General features: G+C 41.1%; 1 protein-coding gene across 3 annotated transcripts in view; it reads right to left on the reverse strand.

Moving 5' to 3' along the window:
* Positions 1-21,349, reverse strand: part of igsf9a (immunoglobulin superfamily, member 9a) — an 89,912-nt gene that overhangs the window by 25,778 nt on the left and 42,785 nt on the right. For 2 of the 3 annotated variants that reach the window (XM_055019130.1, XM_055019129.1), the window contains exons 8-19: positions 21,149-21,294; positions 17,632-17,774; positions 14,740-14,880; positions 14,180-14,296; positions 10,529-10,679; positions 10,154-10,265; positions 7,949-8,139; positions 4,871-5,079; positions 4,488-4,572; positions 3,362-3,532; positions 2,938-2,974; positions 428-2,707 (exon numbers count right to left, since the gene is read on the reverse strand). In XM_055019130.1, coding sequence (XP_054875105.1) covers positions 428-2,707; positions 2,938-2,974; positions 3,362-3,532; positions 4,488-4,572; positions 4,871-5,079; positions 7,949-8,139; positions 10,154-10,265; positions 10,529-10,679; positions 14,180-14,296; positions 14,740-14,880; positions 17,632-17,774; positions 21,149-21,294 — 3,783 coding nt within the window. The remainder of the gene's footprint in view (positions 1-427; positions 2,708-2,937; positions 2,975-3,361; positions 3,533-4,487; positions 4,573-4,870; positions 5,080-7,948; positions 8,140-10,153; positions 10,266-10,528; positions 10,680-14,179; positions 14,297-14,739; positions 14,881-17,631; positions 17,775-21,148; positions 21,295-21,349) is intronic. The other variant, XM_055019131.1, reaches the window with a different exon arrangement.

The following is a 21,349-nucleotide window of genomic DNA, read 5'->3' on the forward strand; positions in this document are numbered from 1 at the left end:
TACATAATTAAAGTGTTGCTCATTTCAGCGCTGATTAAATGCTTACCTATAGAGACCCCGTAATCACTTCAGTTCTCAGTTATTAAAAACTTGTTATGCTACACAATTTATCAGTGTTTGTTGAGCTATTCAAATGGATTAATGACATGCAGAACAGAATTAGACACCAGAAAGAGTTTAAAAAGAATGAGTCTGTTATGAAGTCATCCTAGATATCCATTGAAATTTATATCGGCTATGTGACAGATAACTAGAATCTCAAAACAAAATGTACTTTTTGTATTTCCTCCTATAAAATGTATTAAATTGTGCATATCAGTCTCACCTTGAAAGCCTTATATCCACCACGCAGGGTTCTCTCGCACCACAAAAGCAAGCAATTTTTTTCTATAAACCATAATTTCCCTCATTCATTATGTCTTTATACCTTTGGCTCGGATCCATCTGGAGGCTGTGTTCGTCCTCTGCACCCCCATGGATGTCCTCTATGGTCTCAGGTGAGCTGGTGAGGGTTGGGGAAAGGTGACACATTGAAAGTCGCCCGTTGGTGGCCTCCATGCTGCCTCGCCCGCTGCTGGCGTAGCTGCTGTAGCTTCCCCCTGACTCTGGCACTCCCTCGTAGCCTTCCGCCTCCACTTCTAGCGCCTCTTGATTGCCGGGCGGTAAGCATATGGAAGCTTCCCTCAAGGCCTGCACGTAACCCCCTGTCTCCTCAATGCCCTCGTGGTAGGTGACCGGAAATTTGGCAGCATCGGGTAAGGGGGATGCCTCCCTTCTTGGCTTGTAGCAGGAATGCACGTCGGGATTTGGTTCGGGCCTCTCTGGACTGCTCCGTGGAGATAAAGACTCCCGAGCAGGAGGTGAATGGGAGGCAGCTTGGGTAGCGGGAGGAGAATTTGCAGGAGATTTGGAAATCTTCCTGGAAGGAGAGCTGTGAGGTTTCCAGAACAGAGAGTCGCCATGACGAGGTGATGCAACTGAGCAGTTCTCTTGGCTCAGAGAGTCTATCCATGCATCCGGAGTCAGGAAATCACTCTGTTTCTGTCTTCTCAAGTCTAGACTTCGACTTCGCTGCTTTGGGTCCCAGACTTTAGAGCCTTGGCTCGCAGCTCTCCAAAGTTCTGGTTTTGAAGCTTGCAGAGATTCTGTAGCCCTGATGATATTGTCCACTGAGGCAGGGCTGTTAAAACTCGTACTCCTCCTCATGTTTTCATGCCGCTCTCTTTGGGTCAGTGGACGCCCATGTTGCACATGAGAGGCGATTCTGTGGTGCAGCATCGGCTTCGTAGGCCGCATCACACACACCTCCAACTCTGGCTCATCCACGCTCATCTCGACACACAATTCTCCGTCAGTGGGCTCAGGGAACGCTACCTCCACTTTTGAAGAAGAGTCTGGCACAGCATCAAGAGCCGAATTAGATCTTCCACTATATTTATTGCTATGGAAAGACAACGTTGAAAGGCTGCCATGACTAAGATTGCTCTGTCTCTGTGCCTCAGAGCATGAATCACTCGTTTGCATTCCTAAGACTGTGGATTGTGGTGAATTATCATGGCCCTCTGGTGCTGCCTCTTCTCTTTCATGTCTCTGGCGCTTTGAGGAGGGATGCGGGGGAGTTAATCTGTCTTTCGAAAAACTGCCTCCTGCCTCCTCCGATCGGAACGGAAAAGGATGATGGTTGCCGGACTTAAAATAAGTGGGAGTCGCAGGTGACGAAGCACCGAGGCTGGTTCTGGATGGGATGAGAGTGGGAGGGAATTCAAGAGGATGGGCTTCCCAGTGGACGGAAGATGCTGAGAAAGGGCTCGGCGACAGACAGTATCTATCCTCTCTGCTTTGCTGGTATCGGTGGGGCAAAGTGCTGCTCTTGTACTCCCAGGATTCATCCTCCATCTTCGCCGAGTCGGGCCTCTTCATTCCCCTCACGGAGGTTCTTTCTAGCGTGAACCTCCGAAGCTCCCTCTCCAGTTCCTCCCTCTCCTGAGCCAGTTTTAGGCATCGACTGAGGTTCCCCCTCTCACGTTCGTGTTCCATTTGGAGAACCAGAGCACTCGCAGTCACGGACGGCTGACCGAAGCCTGATCGGATATGTGGGAGCACTGGGAATGTGGGAGTTATGGGATGAGGAATGGTGGCCAAACTACTGTCTGAGCACAAGCTGTTGAAATCAGGAAACCCATCGTAACCTGTTTTCTGACCCACAACATACGACTCACGATGGCCGCAGGTTTGAATTATGGAATTAGCGTCTTGTGTGCAAGGTGGGAGATCAACAGAGAGAACAAATGGCATCTCTTTTCTGTCTTCCCTCTCCGAGTGCAGTGATACAGATCTTCTGACTCGAGCAGGGTGGTCATACCTTCCACTTTTCTTGCTGTGAACACTCAGAGTGCTGTCATATGGTGGGAGTATAAACCGCCCATCTGGAGCTCTAGAGATCAGCTCAATCGGGGGAGAATTTAGAGACGTTTTAGCGAGGCGGCCTCGGCTGTAGTTGGACGCGAATTGCTTCCGCCAATGATGATTCTCGGCGCTGAAGGAGGAACAGTCTGTCTGCAAAGAAGAGGAGGTGGTGGTGGTGGCAGAGGAGGATGTGGGATAGTGGGAGCTGGCTGGAAGTAAGGATTTCTTCAGCACACTGTCTGGACTGCCGGAGCCTGAAGTCTTTCTGCATGAGAAGAGAGGGAGGGGTGGCGGAAGAAAACTGTAAGAAAAACCGGAGGTGGAAGAGGGAGAGAAAGAGAGAAAATAAGATTGAGTGAAAGAGGGGGCAGAGAAGATGTAGACAGAAAAAGACCAAAACAGCAGCAGCAATAGTTGAGGAGCAGAAAGAAGATGTGAAATAGAAGTGCTGGCCTTTTCAGCGTATTTAAAGGAAAGTGGAGGGAAAGGCCAATGGGGGGTATTATAATGAAATGATAAAGGGGTACTTACATTGATGAGGAGCACTTATAGATGGCAGTAGGGGGCTCTGAAAGGGAGGGAGAGGGGCAAGATGGTATCTGACTCATTAGGATACAACCACACTGACCAGGAAGTAAAAACATAATCAACCCTAATAAGAGCCCATTATAGGGCCTGAGGCACCCAGGCTTGTCCAAAAAGTTAATTACACTTACATTTATCAGCCACTAATGAGAAATTACCCTAATTAGCAAGTAATGTAAATGACATCAATAACTTTTACAACTGGATGGACGAGCGGGGGACAAGAGGAGCGCCAAATCCATGCACCGGGGTATGATTTATATAATGGATTGAAAGTGCCTTCAATATTTTATTGAATAAATGATGATATTCATGATGCAGTTCATCAAAGTGAGTGTCTGCTGAGTCTCTGGAGTGAGGGGCATTTTACCATCCTTCTTCTTTTTGCGGCGCTGGTCCCTCTTGTGGCTGATGAGGCAGGCCGATCCCAGCAGAACCACCAGCGCCAAACACATGAAGCCGGCTCCTCCCAGCACGCCGACCAGCAGCGGCTCCGGGACAAACTCCGGGAGGCGGGACGTGGACGGGTAGGTCTCTATCCCTGTGACATCATAAGTGTTATATACTGGTCAATAAAAACAAAAACTGTTAAAAACAAAAAAGTCATAATCATAAAAATAAAAAAACTAATTAAAAGCTAAACATTGTATTGTCATAGTGTTGACAAAATGAACATTAAGATGATAAAGACGCCTCTTTTTTCTTGCACATTTTTCTGTTTAAGATTTATATATGAATTATTCTTTCAAAATTTATTTTTATATATATATATATATATATATATATATATATATATATATATATATATATATATATATATATATATATAGTAAAAAATTTAATTTGACTAATGCATTTTATAAATTAATATATCTGTATATGACTTCCACTGAGTAACACATACATCCTGCATCATGTTCATTTAGGTCACTAAGAAAGAATCTCCATCGTGTATAAAAATAACATTGCTGAGGGGTTTGGTGTCACAACCTTTGAGTAGATCTAATCTCACATCTTTATGCCTGAATTAATCATTGACACAAACTTGACTGTTTTGCATAATTTATTAAGTCAGATATGAAACTGAGAGTGTAAGCAGAACACTGTTAATCAATACAAAAACCACAGTTCTGATTGTTGTGACGGCCCTCGATTAACGCCAGTGGGACTTGCAGAGGCTTCAGTTTGACGTCTCTCTACTATAACTAATGCAGCATTCATGTCACATTCGCATAAGAACCCGGAAAGTGCAAATTCAATCACTAACTCTTTTGAGAGGTTATTAGTGGAGCTATTTCTATCATTCAGGCTTCTAATGGACAGCGTTCCCCAGGGCCGTGCTCTAATTTTGGTCTAACGCTGGGAACAGAGGGACGGGGGAAGAAATATAGAAAGAAAGGAGGGAAAAAAGCAGTGAGACAAGGAGACTGAGAGGGGTTGAAACAGAGGGTGGGGTGAGGATGTGAAACGGGGCAAGGCTACTCTCCAACACCTACCCACGGTGGAGACATTGACTGATGGACTGGGCTCGCTCAGCAACTCCCCGCGACGAGATAGCAGCCTCAGCTCGTAGACACAGTCCTGAAACCGGCATCCGCAACACACAAACACACACAGCGGGGAGGATGAAACCACACTTTGTCAACACGGGACTGTGCTTGCAATGCTAATGAAGTTCATTTGAATTCATGTAGGCCCATACAGGAGAAGGCAGAATGAAAGAGGCGAGACGACAGAAGAGTGATGACTGCCATGTAGTGTGCATAATTGAGAGTCTACAGGATCGGAGGTATAGCCTGGATGTATAGGGAAAAAAATCCAATTCAACAAGCAGCACGGAGTGATTAGTCTCAGAGGGAAGCAGCGACTGGCCCGTCACCTTGTGCAGACATGGAACCACGATCTCGCTGCTGTTGGCGCCGATGTCTTCGTCCAAATTAAACCACTCCCCTTGGTCGACACGCGATTGGAGAACAAAGCCGGTGACGGGAGGTTCGGGAGGCGACCAGCGCAGGATGACACCTGCTGGGTCCTGATGAGCTGAGAGCGACGTGGGGGGCTTCAGCCGGCTTCTCCTCGGCACCGGATCTGATGCGGAGGAGAAAAGAAAAAGACCTTCAAGTCGATCAGCTTGATATGTTCTAGCAGGAAAAATTGAAACACAGTGCAGGAAATTGCCACATGTTGGTGCTGTCCTTTACTGCCAAATAATAGTCCTGAAATTTTGATGGTTTTATCATGAAAAATGTACATCTGCTACCTTTACAGCTTTGATATATTCGCAAGCTACTCTCTAGATTTCAATGATCAACTGCTGTGATCAAAGCTCTGAAAGCCGACATGATCGTCTAGTTTGTTTCACCTGAGAAGACCCGTCGCTCCCGACACCACAAACCATAAATGTTATTTTTTTCGCTTCTCATCCAGCAGCCGATTGCATCTTCAAAGGTATTTCCATGATCTCTCAGAAGTCTACTCTCCACCCCAGAACGATAAAATGCTTCTAGCAGGCAGCAGACTCCTCTATCCCCGGCCTTCAGCAGGTTAATGCAGCCTAAATGTGCTATATGTTCAGCTGAGAGGAAGTAAAGCAGCGCCACGGGGTGTGTAGAAGGTTGGATCTGAATGTTGAGTTGAATTTTGATCACCCTGCAAAGACTATTGAGAGCAGAGGCACCTTTAAACACAGAGCTGGATAGACAGTTTGAACACAACAAAGAGTCGTGCTAGCAGCTTTATGATGCTCAGCAGATAAATGCTATCATCACATAAGTCTGTCATTCCTTGATGTAGTAATAATTAAGAAAAACTGGAAGCAACATGTTTCTACTACATTTTTCCAAGTGTCCACAGATGTAATCAACACTGGTGCCAGTATTATTTACATTTTTAATTGGATTCCCTACTTTTTTTCCTCTATCTTCTCTACACTGCCTGCAGTTCAACCTAGTTCAGCTGAAAAGTCCTTCAGATTTTTGTTGTTTGCACCCAAGTCACTAATGGCTTCACAGTTGTGCAGACAAATGAAGAAATTTGCTATTTTTTACAGAATACGCGAAAAGAAAACGGTATATTTCCTGCACATTTTTAAACGAGACATGTGGAATTAAGAGATTTTCATGAACTATTCTGATTTTTAGCTAGCTTGAGGTAGCTTGTGGTAAATATTTTGATTAAAACAGCACAAAATACAGAATAAGTTCAATAAATCTGATGATTCATTCTGTTTTCACAGTTTCTGGCTCTGATAAAATGGTTAATTATTTTTGATTTGTTTTAAGGTCAACATGCCTTTAAAACCTCTGTGGCAAATTTTAGAGGGTTAAACCACAGATGAGGCCTCTTGAATTGGAAAAACAGTCATCATTGTGCAGGCAAGTCCAGATTTTTTTTTTTTTTTTTCACAGAATCTGGGAAGAGCAAACGGTTTGTTCTGGCAGATTTTAAATGAGACGTGGAATAAGGTGATTTTGATAAAATATCCAGATTTCAAGCTTAGATTTGGTTAATTTCCCAACCGAAGAGCACAACACACAGGGTTAGTCCAACAAATGTGATTATTCTTCCTGGTTTTACAGCTTGTGGCTGATAAATTGTGTAAATATATGATTTTTAAAGAGCAACATGCTTCTTAAACCTCGGTGGCAGGTTTTAGGGCGTGAAACCACAAATGAGGCTTTCTGAATTGCAAAAGCAGCGATCACTGCGCAGACAAATGCTCAGTTTCATTTTCTGGGAAGAGAAAAGTGTTTATTTTCAATAGATTTTGAAATGACATAAGTGATTTCAATGAAATATTCAGATTTTAAGCCAGATTTGATTGATTTTCCCAACCAAAGGGCACAACACACATGATTAGTTCCAACAATTCTTTCTGTTTTTACAGTTTCTGGCCCTGACAAATTGTTCAATGATTTACATGTTTGTTTGTTTGTTTTTTTTGTTTTTTTTTAAAGACAACATTTTGAAGGAATCCAGGAAGGACAAACTGTTTATTTTCGGCAGAATTTTAACTGAAACACGCAGAGTAACGTGATTTGACAAAATATCCTGGTTTTAAACTTTGATTTGGTTCATTTTCCTGCAAAAACAGCACAACACACAGGGTTAGTTCAAGAAATGTGTTTGGATTTTTTTTTAAAACGATAGCATATCTTTAAAACCTCATTGACAGGTTTTCAGGGGTTAAACTAAAGAGGAGGCTTTTTGAATTGTAAAAACTGTAGTTTTCACAAAATATTTCGACTGTAACCTACATTTGGTCAGTACCAACTAAAAAGCAGGATATGCAGGATTGTATGAAGAAATCATTTTTTTTTCTGTTTTTACTGTTCCTTGCTAACAAAGTGTGCAACTATTTTAATTTTTTTTTTTTTTAAAGAGCAACATGATTTTAAAACCTTGGTGGTGGGTGTTAGAGGGTTATATCACTGAGGGGGGTAACTGAATTGTGGCAATTTTGACAAAATATCAATATTTGGTAAATTTTTCCTACTAAAAAGAAGGATTATGTTAAGAAATCTGACTGTTCTTTCTGTTTTTACTGTTTCTGGACAACAAGCTTAATTTCAGATAACATGCCTTTAAAACATTACTGGCAGGTTTTAGAGGGTTAAACCACTGAAGAGGCTTCTTAAATTAGAAAAACAGCGATCGTGGCTGTTTGCAGACAAGCATATTGACAACACAACAGCTATTTTTCATTTTGACCTTTGGGAAAGTTACCCTTAATTAGCCCAGGCTGTTATGTAGACGCTGCTGGCGATGTTTGTCATTTCAGCTGATGAAAGTGAAGTTGAGCACAAGCTAACATAATAAGGCTGATGTTTTTTCTAGCTTCTCCAAAAGAGCAGCTAACAGCTAATTTGATAAAAGATGACATTTCGCAAATCTGAACCCTTGGATTGCAGCTCTATATGCCATCAGGATGCAGAGGAAACCATGGGATGCTACTGACCCAAGGTTCTCGCTGTGGCAATGTCACTGAAGGGGCCTGTTCCCATTTTATTCTGGGAAAGGATGCTGAACTGGTAGTCGGTGGCAGGAGACAGGCCTGTCACCTGCAGGCTGCTGCCGGAGGACGGGGGCACCGGCACCGAGAACCAGTCCTGCGTCGCATCATTATCGCTCGCTGAAGTCTTCTTCACCCTGCAGAGACCGAGAAAGAGCAAAAACGAGTGAGAACAAAAGAGCGGCGGGGAATTCTGGGAGTCTGGTTTTATGAAACATGACAGAAAAGTAGGTTTCATTAATCATTCATACTCATCATCAACTCCAGATTTTGTGGCAGAGACAGCACTGATGTATCCCTCCTATTGCAGGGAGAGCTTGCAACTCCAATTATGGTGATTTTCATGTTTCCACCAGAGCCGAGCTTCTATTCGTCTGTGCTGTACGGAGCAAATTACTTGACCCCAAGGCTAAGGAATAAGCTATTCACCTATTCAATACTGGATAAAAAATATTAATGTCAGTCTCAAAATAAGACCTTTTTGAAGATGATGGCTTTGACTCAACTGTATGAGTCAGTCGAGTGTGTTGCTTTGTGAGAAATGAGAAAAGGGTCGGTTATTAGCAGCATTAACGTGATGCACTTAATTGTTCCTCTTAGATGCTAAAGTGGAATTTGAATTCAGCATAGATACTGTACGATACTGCGCATAAACCACAAAGTAAACGGGCAGAGTTCTGTTTCCAAAGGCAACACCGGAGCTCTGTGGGTGCGGATGTGATTTGTGTTCAGTAGTAGCTGAAGTATATGGTGTGAACATTTGCCCACAGAGCTTTCACAGCCGCCAAATAGCTGCGTCACTGTTGGAATGTTATTGGGTGGAAGTGCGAGCGAGACCTATCTGCTTTCAGTTTTTGGCCTCCGCGAGAACAAATGGAGATTGCAAGTTGAAATGTCAATGGGAGAACATTCACATTACATCCTGTTAAAGTGGGTGGCGCGGTGGAGCAGCGGTTAGCACAGATGCCTCTCAGCAGAGAGGTTCTGCAAGGAGTTCTGCATGCTCTGAGGGGGATTTCTACAGAAGTTTTGGCTTTTTCCAACACTTCAAAGTAGGGATTGACCAACATGGGGTTGTTTTTAGGGCTGATTTGGAACCGATGTATATTAAATGTAATGTTTTAACAGCATGTAGTAGCAGAGAACCTCTCATTCATAACTAGATTCCTTCATTAATAAGGAGAACTATTACTGTAAAATAGAAACAGGAGGGATTAAATTATCTCCTCTGTTTATGTGGGATAAACTGAGATTGTGTTCTATTTGGAAGTATAATCCATCAATTAATGATACTGTATGTGCCTAAATTGCCCGTATATGGGAGGAATCATGTTTATCTGTGTTTTTGTATAATGGACTGGTGACTTGTCCACCTTTTGGATCCTGCTCAAGTTCTTACATTCCAGAAAAAGTCCAACTGTTGATTTCCCTGTAGAGTATTTTTGCATTTTAACCTTTGGTTACAACATATAGGAAGCTGCTGAGGAGCTGTTTACGCTGACTGGCTGATAGGCTACGTCTATTTTTACATATTTCTGTTGTAATTTATGTTTATTTCCTTGCTACAGCGATGACCCAGTTCCCTTTCAAGGATTAAGATAACTCATCTCCATCTGATGTAGCGATTCCAGTTTACAATGTGATTAAGACGAGCATTAGGAGAAGTTTTCTGTACATCTTCAGGTGACTTAAAAAAACAGGATAATCTAAATATAGTTCCTGCATATAATTAGTGACTCCTATTTTTATTATAACTGTGATATAAGGAGGCTTCTTCATCGTTTTTATCCGAGTGGCTGCAGTTTTATATCCTTTTTATACTGTCCATCACACCACAACAATATCAACAACACTTAGGGTCTTCAAACAAGCAAAATACATTGATCTGTGATTTCTAAGCCAATATAAAAGTGCTGATTCACAAGAAACAGATGTATTACGCTCCCCTTTTGTCAGTAACCTCCTATTGTGGCTAGCATGGCCACTGCATTATAAAGTTATGCTCTGCAGCAGCGCTTTTTATTGTAGCTGCCAAGAAGTGATAACAGATAAATGAATTCCTCATCCTCGAGATCAATAGAGTAATACCGCTGCTGTCGATCGCTGCCATGGTTACAGCCCCGAGAAGAAAGTGGGAGGCTTTACACCCACCAAACTGAAAATGTCTGTGCTGATCCTCCATCAAAGCCTGCCTCCCAGGATATGTTGGCCTGCCTCACCCCTGGAGAGACGGACAGAGAGGTAGCCGCATGGGGACTGGTTCCTGTAAATGGAGGGAATGGAGAGGAGTTGATGGAAATCGGCCAGCACTTCAACTACCTGATACAACAAAAGTTTAGAGGCCATCTCTAGATGTACCACATTTATCCGTCGGAGGCGGAGTGGAGGCACAGGCATCCGGCCTGCGCTGGGTATGATCGAGGCTCGCACAGGTACACAGAAAAACAATTTGGGAGGAAGAAGTAAAAAGTGTGGACGGCTCATGTAATCCTCGTGTTGGTATATTATTGGCCACGCAGGACTCACCCATGACAAAAACTCGTGTGCTGGCCTTCACCGAGGCTACGCGGTTGGAGGCGCTGCACTCCCACGCCCCCTGGTGGTCCTTCAGGAGGGGCTGTAGCAGCAGGGAACCGTTGGGCTCGATGGAGTAAGCGATGCTGCGAACCACGTCAACCTACCGAAGACACCAGGGTTATTCAAGCTTGCAACTAAATATACAGGAACTGCTCACAACTGATTAGCACAATTAGACAACAAATCCAACACAAGTCAGAAACTATATTCAATTTATTTACTAGTGGTGGGACATGATTTTTAAAAAATGTCTAATTAATTACAGGCTTTGTAATTGATCAATCGCGATTAATCGCATTTTTGTCAAACAGCAATATTTGGCAAAATAAGCAAAGTTTTTCGATTCAAATAAATTTTGGTTGACAACTGAATCGATGAATAGACATATATGTGAATTTAAACAAAAAATGTTTAACAAAAATTTATATTTATCTGTGCATTTTTCATCCGTCTACTACATTCACAGATTACTGCAAACTCAAAGTCCAATTATGGCGATTATACTTCAGACTTTTTGTAAACTGAAGCACTTTCAATGTCTTAAAAGGTGGTCTATTATGGGATGGCTACACCGTTTGCCGGTACCAGGAGTGTCATAGCTAGCGTTAGCTCTGGCTCGCAGCTTCATGTTTTGCATTGAGGCGATACCGTCGGCTTGAAGTGCTGTGGTGACTAGAAAATTCTTTGTAGCACAATGAGCACACAACCACGCTTTTATCCAAGCTGCCACTGGGAACATTTTTAAAAAGAAAACTTTCCACACAACAAGTACAATGACCTGTATAAGAATAAATGTGTTTTTATGCCATTTTGGTCATTTTGGTTAAGAACAATTTCTATTGGTGTATTAGTATATTCTATTAGTATATTTTTGTCCACATAAGAATGATTTCATGTTTGAAACATATTTATTTTTCACTTTATAACACATTTTGAACATTTTGATAATTAAACAAGATGAATATTACACAGAACAGCAATAGAAGAATGTCAGCATTCATTTTGTTGACATTTTTCAACTCTTTTTCTCCAGTTGTTGCTGCTCTCTGTCCCTCCAAGTTTGTGCACTGCATCACCTCTTGTATGATATAATCAGTGATAAAGAGCCTGGGGTAGTAATACAAATATTATGAGTACAAAAGGTAAGTTGAAAATTTAAATGGAATGATATTAAAAACATGTTTTTTGAGGAATAGCTGGAAAATGAAACGATAAACTTTTTGTTACAAAGATATTGCAAGAAAACGGCCTCACTTGGTCATTTTTGACCTATTTATGCATCTAAGGGTTAAACTGTGTTGATATGCATTGCAGTCAGAACGTGTTACGACACTGACATGTTCTTTGCTCTTTTTGAAATTTGTCAAGCATCTACACTCCATATAATTTCTCAGTTTAAACCCTCAGCTGTCCAAGAACTAAATTCTCAGCCCCTACCTCCACCATCCATATAGACTTCTGATCTGTTTCTGTGCCATAAAACTGTATGCCAAATGCACTTTAAACTTTCTGAACTTAAATGACAGTTTTACAGATATTCATAATTTATTTTACCCTGTGTGTGTGTGATGGATGACCATTGTGAGAGCTGCTTTTAAGTTTCGTTGTGTTGACCTCAATGCAGTGGCAATAAAGACGATTCACTTTGATCGGCTTTCAAATGCAACAACAATGCAAGTTAAGGACTTTACATCAAATTTGAGTTGATAACCTTCACAGCCTGCATGATCACTTTGTTATACTAGGATCAAGTTTTGGTCTCAGGGTCTCCGAGTCTAGATTTGATGGTATTTTGGGAATTGAATTTGGAAAGCGGGTGAGTTCACAACAAAAAGGAGTGTTAAAGCTGCCTTTTCAAGTCCTGATTTTAAGAGCAACTATGTTGGAAAAACACTGATGTCAGTGGGTTAAATATGGTTTCCGCCTCTGGTCACACTCATTATCTCTTGGTAAAGCACTCAGACTGACAGTGAAACAGCAGATACTATGATTTTTATGTCTGTGAAATCACTTATTTAAAGACCCCCTCTAATGAAAATAAAGTTTTTACTTTGTTAGCATGCCCAAATAGTGTTTTTAGTATGCTGAGGTCACATCATTAGGGGTAATTCCATCTCAAAGCAATTATTTTAGCTCCACTATTTCTGGATATTTATAAAGATATTTGTAAAATTTTAGCTGAATCTATCAAATACTTCCTGGGAGCCCACATTCAACACATTGTTTCACTCACTGAAATTTGAGGTTGTGTTTGAACAACAATATCTCAGGAACTATGGAAGATAAAAGCCTGGAATTTATACCATTACTTCTCATCATGTCATTGATTCAGAATCTGAAGAACCTTTTAAGACTGCAGAGCTGTATTTGGATTAAACTATCTACCAATACTTTGGTTTCTCGGGCACAACTTGTCATAACAGCTCAATCAGTTATGAAAGTTTCACAAAACAACTTCTTTTCACTTTTTTGACCAAGTATTTCACATGAAAAGGTATTCTTCTTGTTTTATTGTGACATGCAACTACATATGGTTTAGACAATAGCACTAACTGACTTCTGCATTTTCAATTTTTTGTAAACGTGAGCTCATAGATGGGACTTTCCATGATGGCTTTAATTATTTTTTGTCATAATTCAACTCACAAATAACCAGAGACTATTTCATCTACTCATCCAATATTGCAGATTCTGAATCAATGACACGATGAGAACTAACTTGGAAAATTTCAGGCTTTTATCTTCAATAGTTCCTGAGATATTGTTGTTCAAACAGCCTCAGATTTCAAGAAAACGTGCTAAAATCTCAGAAAGTATTACTCATATCAATCTTAAATCTCACAGATACCATTTAAAATGTTCGTAGTTGATGATAAAAAAATGTTTTCAAGCGAATCAGAGATGGTCGAGCAGAAGGCCCCTGATGATTTGGATGAAATTGCTAAGTGACTACAAAAGCTGTGCAGCTGTGGAGGACTGTTTGCATCAGTCCACACCTCCTTCAGGCATGTCCTTAGATGAGGAGGTGGAGAAAGAGGCAGAGATGAATAAATTAGACCTTGAACACGCTCCTTTGGAAACCTAAGCAAAGTTTTTTGCCAACTGCTATGAAAACACACGCCTCCTACATGCTACGGCTCTGCCAACTACTACTACCCACCAGCTAAGGTCAAGTGCAGTTGATGGGAACGAGTTGCCCGGTCGCCCCGAAACACATTTGACTGGATAAATTTATGTAGAGATCCCAGAGTGCTGGCTGAGTCATCGTGAGTCAAATGGACGCGGGACTGGAACGTGGAAGTTTGGCTTTTTTCTTTTTTTTTTAATTCATTTAGAAAAGTGCATCAGGAAAACCATAAAGCAACTGAAAATATGGCTGCTGCAAATGCTGCACCAACACATTTACGTGATCCCTGGATCCAACTGTATGTAAAAATGTGTGTTTGTCATTTGTAGACGTCTGAAAATTTCTGGCTCGGCTTGTTGCAACATGAGTTAAGATCAGGAAAAGTATAAAGCTGAACTTATTTTGGAAAGCAGTGTCATAAACAAAACGGGACGGCTTGTTCGTTAACTCAGCTGTAAGCGGGTACTTTTTACCTTGCTCCAAGTCACTTTAATTGTCGGATCCGTGATTCCCTGACAGGGGATGAGCAGGGTTCTACCAGCTTCCTCTCTGTACTGCTTCTCCGGAGTGACGCTGAACGACGGCGGGTCCTGCGAATTGCACAGAGCAACATAGCGGGAGATTGCAAGCAATGGCAAACAATGAGTTTAAAGACTGGATTACTGCCGCTTTGCACCAGATTATCTTAATAACAAAAGGATTAGCTGCACAATTAACTCCCCAGCAGCTCCGTCATTGTAATGAGTCTGAGTTGACTTCTATTAATGTCACAAGGCTCACATTTTGAAGTGAAAAGGTCACTAAAATGTCTTTCCAGTTAAGGTTGTAATTTGTGGCGACACGTGCACTTGTGGTTAATTAAAATATACCCGCATTAGTGCAGATAGGCAGTTTAGCAGAGCAAGAAGGGCAGGTTCAGGGGCAGTTTGGGAGCTTTAAGGGCACGAATGACCGACAGTTTGCGGTGCATGACATGTAATCTGCCTAATGTGGAGGATTACGACGTCTTGGTGTAATGCAGTGTCTCACTAACCTGTAGAATGACGTTGGTTGGTGCAGATGGACCCAAGCTGCCGTAACTGTTGTACGGAGTGCAGGTATAAACACCTGCTGCATCGTCATTCACCGTGGCCATGAACAAAGAGCCGTCTGGTTTCATGGTCCATCCTGGATACTGAGAAATCCACAATTCTTACATCACTCTGACAGCTAGAAATTGAGCTTGATTGACACCCAGCGTTTTATTGGCAGATATATATATTAGTGCTAGAAGTGTGTGGAAAGCTTAAAGAGCTCAAATGCAAGAAGTCTGTGCAACATATGAGCTTCCTCAGCTGTGTTTGAAGGATTTACACAAATAATGTGTTTGATATCTGCCTGCCACAGTCCTGCAGTAGTTAAGTACTTAAATCCCCAGTGGGCAGATTATTTCCAAACTTCTCTCTCTAAAAAAAATAAAAAACATTATTTACTATTAATGTCACAAGCTTTGTGAGATGATATCTGAAATAAATGGGAAGTGATCTTCTGCTCGTCCAGTTAGAAGATTTTTTTTTTTTTTTAATTTTTTCCTTTTCAAAATCATTTTTTCAAGAATTTGCATTGAAAGCAGAATAAGAAATAGAAAATTAAAAAGAATTGTGGGTCATTTTTCTCCATTAAGCCGCAGCGGAAGGCTTGTGTTGTGCTTTGACCGCTCTGAAAGGTTTCCCACTCGGTGTAATGAAGTCAAAACTGCTATTATCCTCCCCAGAATGACGCTGTGAGTGAGTATTACTGCGGCTGTGAGAGCCTGTGACATCCACCGTAGAACTGGAATAATTGGCAGAATAACAGCCTGACTCCAGAGCCCGTGTCTGACACTACAGGGATCTATCACATTTCCTGCAGCGCGTCTCATTCGCCGACATGTCCATCGCTCAGACCAAAGTCTTGGGCAGGAGGTCGGCACGGCGTGGGGAACGTGGGAGGAGAATGAAAGTGGGTGGATCTTCTTTTTTTTTTTGGACAAAAGGGGACGATTTTAAAAGCTGCCACCTCCAAGTGTCACTTTGAAATAAAAAGACTATATTAAAAAAGCCAGAATATGATTTTCTGACCCTGAAAAACTGTAAGAACAAAGGTTAAAAATGCTGGGATGTCCCACTTCCCTCCTCCTCATCTGTGATGGCTCTTACACTCAGCTCTCCAATGGGATGAGCAGTAGATTGAAGTGAAAGTTGGGGGGGGGAACGAGAGCAAAGGAGCAGTAAGGAATTCCCTGCAGATTGCTTCAAAGCTTTTAAGATTGAACATATTACCCCTATCCATTAAAATGGAAGTGATTGAATGGCCTTGCACCTGAGAAACTGACAGGATTGCTATCAGTGAACAGAAGATGCTTGAAATATATATATAGATAGATATAGATACACTATCATTCAAAAGTTTGGAGTCACCCAGGCAATTTCATGTTTTCCATGAAAACTCACACTTTCATTCATGTGCTAACATAATTGCAAAATTGTTTTCAAATCATCAATTAGTCTTTCAACACCATTAGCTAACACAATGTAGCATTAGAACACAGGAGTGATGGTTGCTGGAAATGTTCCTCTGTACCTCTATGGAGATATTCCATTAAAAATCAGCTGTTTCCAGCTAGAATAGTCATTTACCACATTAACAATGTCTAGACTGGATTTATCATTCATTTAATGTTATCTTCACTGAAAAAAAAAGTTTTTCTTTCAAATATAAGGACATTTCTATGTGACACAAAACGTTTGAGCGTCAAAAGTTTGGACACACCTTCCCATTCAATGGTTTTTATATAACTATTTTATACACTAAAGAATAATACAGAAGACATCAAAACTATGAAAGAATACATGTGGAATTATGTTGTAAACAAAAAAAGTTTATCTTCAGTACTAATCTACAATGTAGAAAATAATACGAATAAATAAAAAGCACTGAATGAGAAGGTGTGTTCAAACGTTTGACTGCTAGTGTTATAATTCCAGCTCCAATAGCGTATCTTAAAGTTGCTGCAGTTAAAAAGCTCGTAGTTGGATCTCGGGATGGAGCTGGCGGTCGAGCTACTGCCTGTCCCAGCCCCTGCCTCTCGGCGCCCCCTCGATGCTCTTAGCTGAGTGTCCCGCGGGGTCCGAAGCGTTTACTTTGAAAAAAATTAGAGTGTTCAAAGCAGGCCCGGTCGCCTGAATACCGCAGCTAGGAATAATGGAATAGGACTCCGGTTCTATTTTGTGGGTTTTCTTCTCTGAACTGGGGCCATGATTAAGAGGGACTGCCGAGGGCATTCGTATTGTGCCGCTAGAGGTGAAATTCTTGGACTGGCGCAAGACGGACGAAAGAGAAAGCATTTGCCAAGAATGTTTTCATTAATCTATGAAATAACTCTCCAAACTGAGACTCTTCTTCTTCTTCTTTGCACTGGGCTTGAACACAAAGCAGCCCTTCGACACAGATGAAGTAGACATCTTGGCATTGGCAACTTTAAACAGCAGCTTATAATCATAATATCTAGGCCACTTCCCTTTGCTAACAGCTGTATGAATGTGCACTATATGTATATATATAAATATATATATATATACACAGTCTGTATGTATAGATCATATCTACAGCTCTGTAGACTGTGACAGCTCGGAAATTGTGACTGTAGAGTTCAAGTTTTTTTTTAAAAAGCCTTTGCATGATGTGTTGCTGACAGCTGAGCTTGGAAGATGCCTGCTGTGGTGTCGGACATGGAGGTACAAGAAAATGAACAGTTTCAGCCACTGTTCCCCTCTGAGGTTCAGGTCAAAAATCAATAAATGGAGCAGAGTGTACCGCACAAAACAACCAACGGAAATGTGAGTTTTTAGGCACAAAGTCGGGCAGAGTTGTGGGAAAAGTGTCTGGAAATGATTATCTTTATTACCAAGGAGAGGTCGAGAGGTTCTCCATCTTTGGTCCAATCTACTCGGAGCAGTGGGGGCCGAGCCGCCACCGGGCAGGAGATCACACCGTCCATACCTGTGGGGAGGTACGTCTGCTGGGGCACCTGCAGGGCCTTGGCTGGGTCTGTTGGGAAATAAGTCACTTACTTTGTATTATCTAACACTGTTTTAGATACAACTTACACTTCCAGCACAGTGACAAGTCACACATTAATGTGCAAACTGCGCCGTGAACTTCTGATTCACTTTTACAGACTGATTGTTGTGAAGCATTTTCTGTGTACCCAGTGTTTTAGTGTAAGAGTTTGCTACGGCCCCTGGTGGTGATTTATTTCTGTTCTTGTAGGAGGTTCAGACTTCACCGTCGGTTCCCTCTACCAATCAAACTGCAGCAATCAACACACCTGAGGTTTAAATCTGCAAGCAAACTTACAGTCAGGGCGGCTGAGATTTAGTGATAGCAGTTTCCCTTGATGCCTCTCGTGTCTTTGTGTTTCATGTAACTTCTATTAGCATCTGTGTAATTATGTTAGAAGTTAGTTATTCTGTTTGTTTACTTTCTTTTGTTTGTTTACGAGCTTTGCAGCCCGATGTGACATCACAACGGGCTGCAAAGCTCATTTAGAGATGCAGTTTAAAATCAATGGAGAAATGAAAAAAAACCAACAACTAGTTATAGTGGAAAAAAAATTCTGGAAAACTGGCTTTTACATAACATGGTCCTTTTAAATCCAGCAACATTTATATTGAAATACACTACCATATGTGCATTTCTTCATAAAAAAAAAAAAATAAACCAATGATGACAGGTCCACCGTCAATATTCAAACCTTCACAAAAGTGCATTTTTGTCATGTATATGTCAACATTTTGCATAAATATATTAGTATCACATCTTCTACATTTCATATGGTCAGGAAAACAATAAGCGCAAAAACAACACACAAAAAAATAGTTTTCACACTGTGACGTCTGTTGCACTTAAAAGACAAGCAACATATAGAAAATCCTAATAAAAAAGGATCCTCAATATATAACAAAATATAGTGTTAAATTGTACATATAAGTAGTAGAAAGTGTGCAAACATTTCTTTGACTTACAGTTTAGTTTGTTACTTTGATCAATACTGAAACCAGAACATTGCAAAAACTATTTGAGGACAGGGTCTAAAACCATTGTTGCTCCAATCTTTTTATTTATTCTCATTCAGTATCTTTCAGATTTTCACTCTACCTCTACTGTAAAGAAATACAAAGATTTCTTTGACTCCTACGATCAACCTTTGGCAAAAACGTTATTGGTTTCCATTTTCTTACAGGCTTTTTTCTAACATCTCTTTGTGACTTCTTGCGTCATAAGAATTGGTGTCGGAGCCATTCAGCACATGTATTTCAAATAAAATATAGAATTTCTTTTCATTCTCTTCTTTACTTTGCCAGGTTTTGTTCACTTCAATCTATTAGTGTTCCTTTTACAATCACCAGCCTCCATAGTGGACAGTTTTCGCTGCATACAAAAGGAAAATTAGAGTGCATGAATGTACTAAATGATTTATGACACCGAGCTGTGACCCTGAGGTTGGCAAAATACATGGATTCACTAAGCTCCGACTCTAACTCATTCTTTTCATTAGCAAAGGGCAGTGTGCAAAACATTGCCTTTTGCTAATCAGATAAGCAATAAATCGTAATCCGCATTGGCAGATCGCCAATAATAAAGGACTTACATCGGAGCAGAGGCCAAAACTTTTTCATCCTACTATCCATAACATGTATTACCTGAATACGCAATGTGGTCTTTTTGTCAACTTTGTTTGTTGTATGATGTGAAGGAGCAACAGGATTCGTAATGCTTGAATTACATGCATGTGTGTCTGCTTGAAGTAGCTTCCTCAGTTAGGTGTCTCAAGTTCAGACCTTTAGGGGAGGAAAGTGCACCTTTGAAGCCGTTTGCTATATGTTTGTGTCTTTTAGGTGATTTTTATTATTGTAAGGCAGGGGGGAGATTCTGTGCACACCGTAGGCGGGATCTTCAAAAGGTTTCCACTTTAAGCAGGTGTTGCTTTGGTGCTTTTTCAGTACTACTTTGATGGATAAATTGCACTGCCTCCAGTTTGAGTGCCGAGCCTCGACTTGTGTGCAGCTGTATGAAGCAGCAACTTCATGCGTCCTGCTGGGATGTAGCACGTCAGCCTTCTGTTGCTTCCATATTCCTGTTTTATGAATTGTCAGTCTGTTTAACAAAGATAACCCCCCTTTTTCTGTGTTTTGTGCGACTGCATTTTGTGAGTATTTAAAGGCTCCGACTTTATTTGGCTGCATGTTCCCGCTAGATAAGCCCAAAACCCACATCTGTTACAACGCCACGAGCTCAAAACAAGTTTCTGTTGTGATGGAAATCAAGTTAGCTTGACTTAAAGAGCAAATTAACAGCTGTTAGGAGCGGTATTTTTTACTGACCTTGGGTGGTTCAACCTTGTTAGAATCACAGTTAGTGCTAGAGCCTCACTGCTGGGTTAGGTTATACAGACAGGTGACAAATTAAAGGAAAACCAACACAAAGTGTCTTAGCAAGACATTGATAAGTCGGTTCGACAAAAACTAAACCACAGTTAGTTAACAGGTGTCACACAGGTAGTCATCACCTCTCTTTGTTAACTCAGACTTTCTGCTACAAACTCTGTGCACATTTACCCAAAAAGAGGTGTATAATGGGACTCTTCTTCCACACAGAATCAAACTATCGTGCGCCGCCTACTTCAGTTAACAGGTTGTTTTAATGGAGAACAACAAGGGATCTAAAAAAATATCATGGGGATAAGCGATGCTACTACGAATGAATGCAAGACAGAAAAGCTGCTAGAAAACTGGTAAACGCACGATAATACATTTATTTTATCGATCGGTGTAGTCGCTTATTTCTGACAGCTGCACATTAAAGTTATTAAACTTTAAAATTCATATATTTTTAACGCAATATTATAGTGAAGTGCATTTAGGTCTGACGCTATCACATAATGCAGGGTACAAACTTAATTTCTGACCAAATCTAAGTGAAATTAATGCTATTGATTGAAAATTCTCTCTATGAAATACTAGTAGAGTAATACATTTCTAATCTGTTTTCTATCTGCCGCAGTGTCAACAGTTTAAATGGACCAAACACAAAAATATAGTTACACAATTTCTGCACCACCGGCTAAATACATGTCGGGTTTTCATGCCATGGTTGAGGGTAATAAGTTATTTTAATTATTTCAGATGTATGACCTAAGTTTTAAGATAGAGCAGCGTCAATTTAACACCATGTATATGAACAATAATTGCTTAAAATTTCAGCTGTGTATTTGGGTAATAGGCTGTTTAAAAATTCAGTTTGGTATACAAAGAAAAACTCAGACTGTATTTATTGTTTAGCCATGAATTGCTGGAGAAATTAGAGACATTTGATGTCTTGCATGCAGTGATTCACAACTACAGACAACACAGAAAACGTACGCATCACGGTGAGGCTGGCGGAGGCGGTCGGCGGAGTCAGCAGGCCGTTGGTCGGCATGCAGGTGTAGTTCCCAGAATCCTCTGGGACGACTCTGGAGATGAGCAGAGTTCCATCCACCATGATCTTCACTCGCGACTTCAAAGCCCTGGAGAAGAAACACACGAGAGACGTTTAATGTGTAAACAGACGAGGCAGCTCCT

This window comes from Amphiprion ocellaris, chromosome 17, assembly GCF_022539595.1.
Source record: "Amphiprion ocellaris isolate individual 3 ecotype Okinawa chromosome 17, ASM2253959v1, whole genome shotgun sequence".
NCBI classification, from domain to species: Eukaryota; Metazoa; Chordata; class Actinopteri; family Pomacentridae; genus Amphiprion; species Amphiprion ocellaris.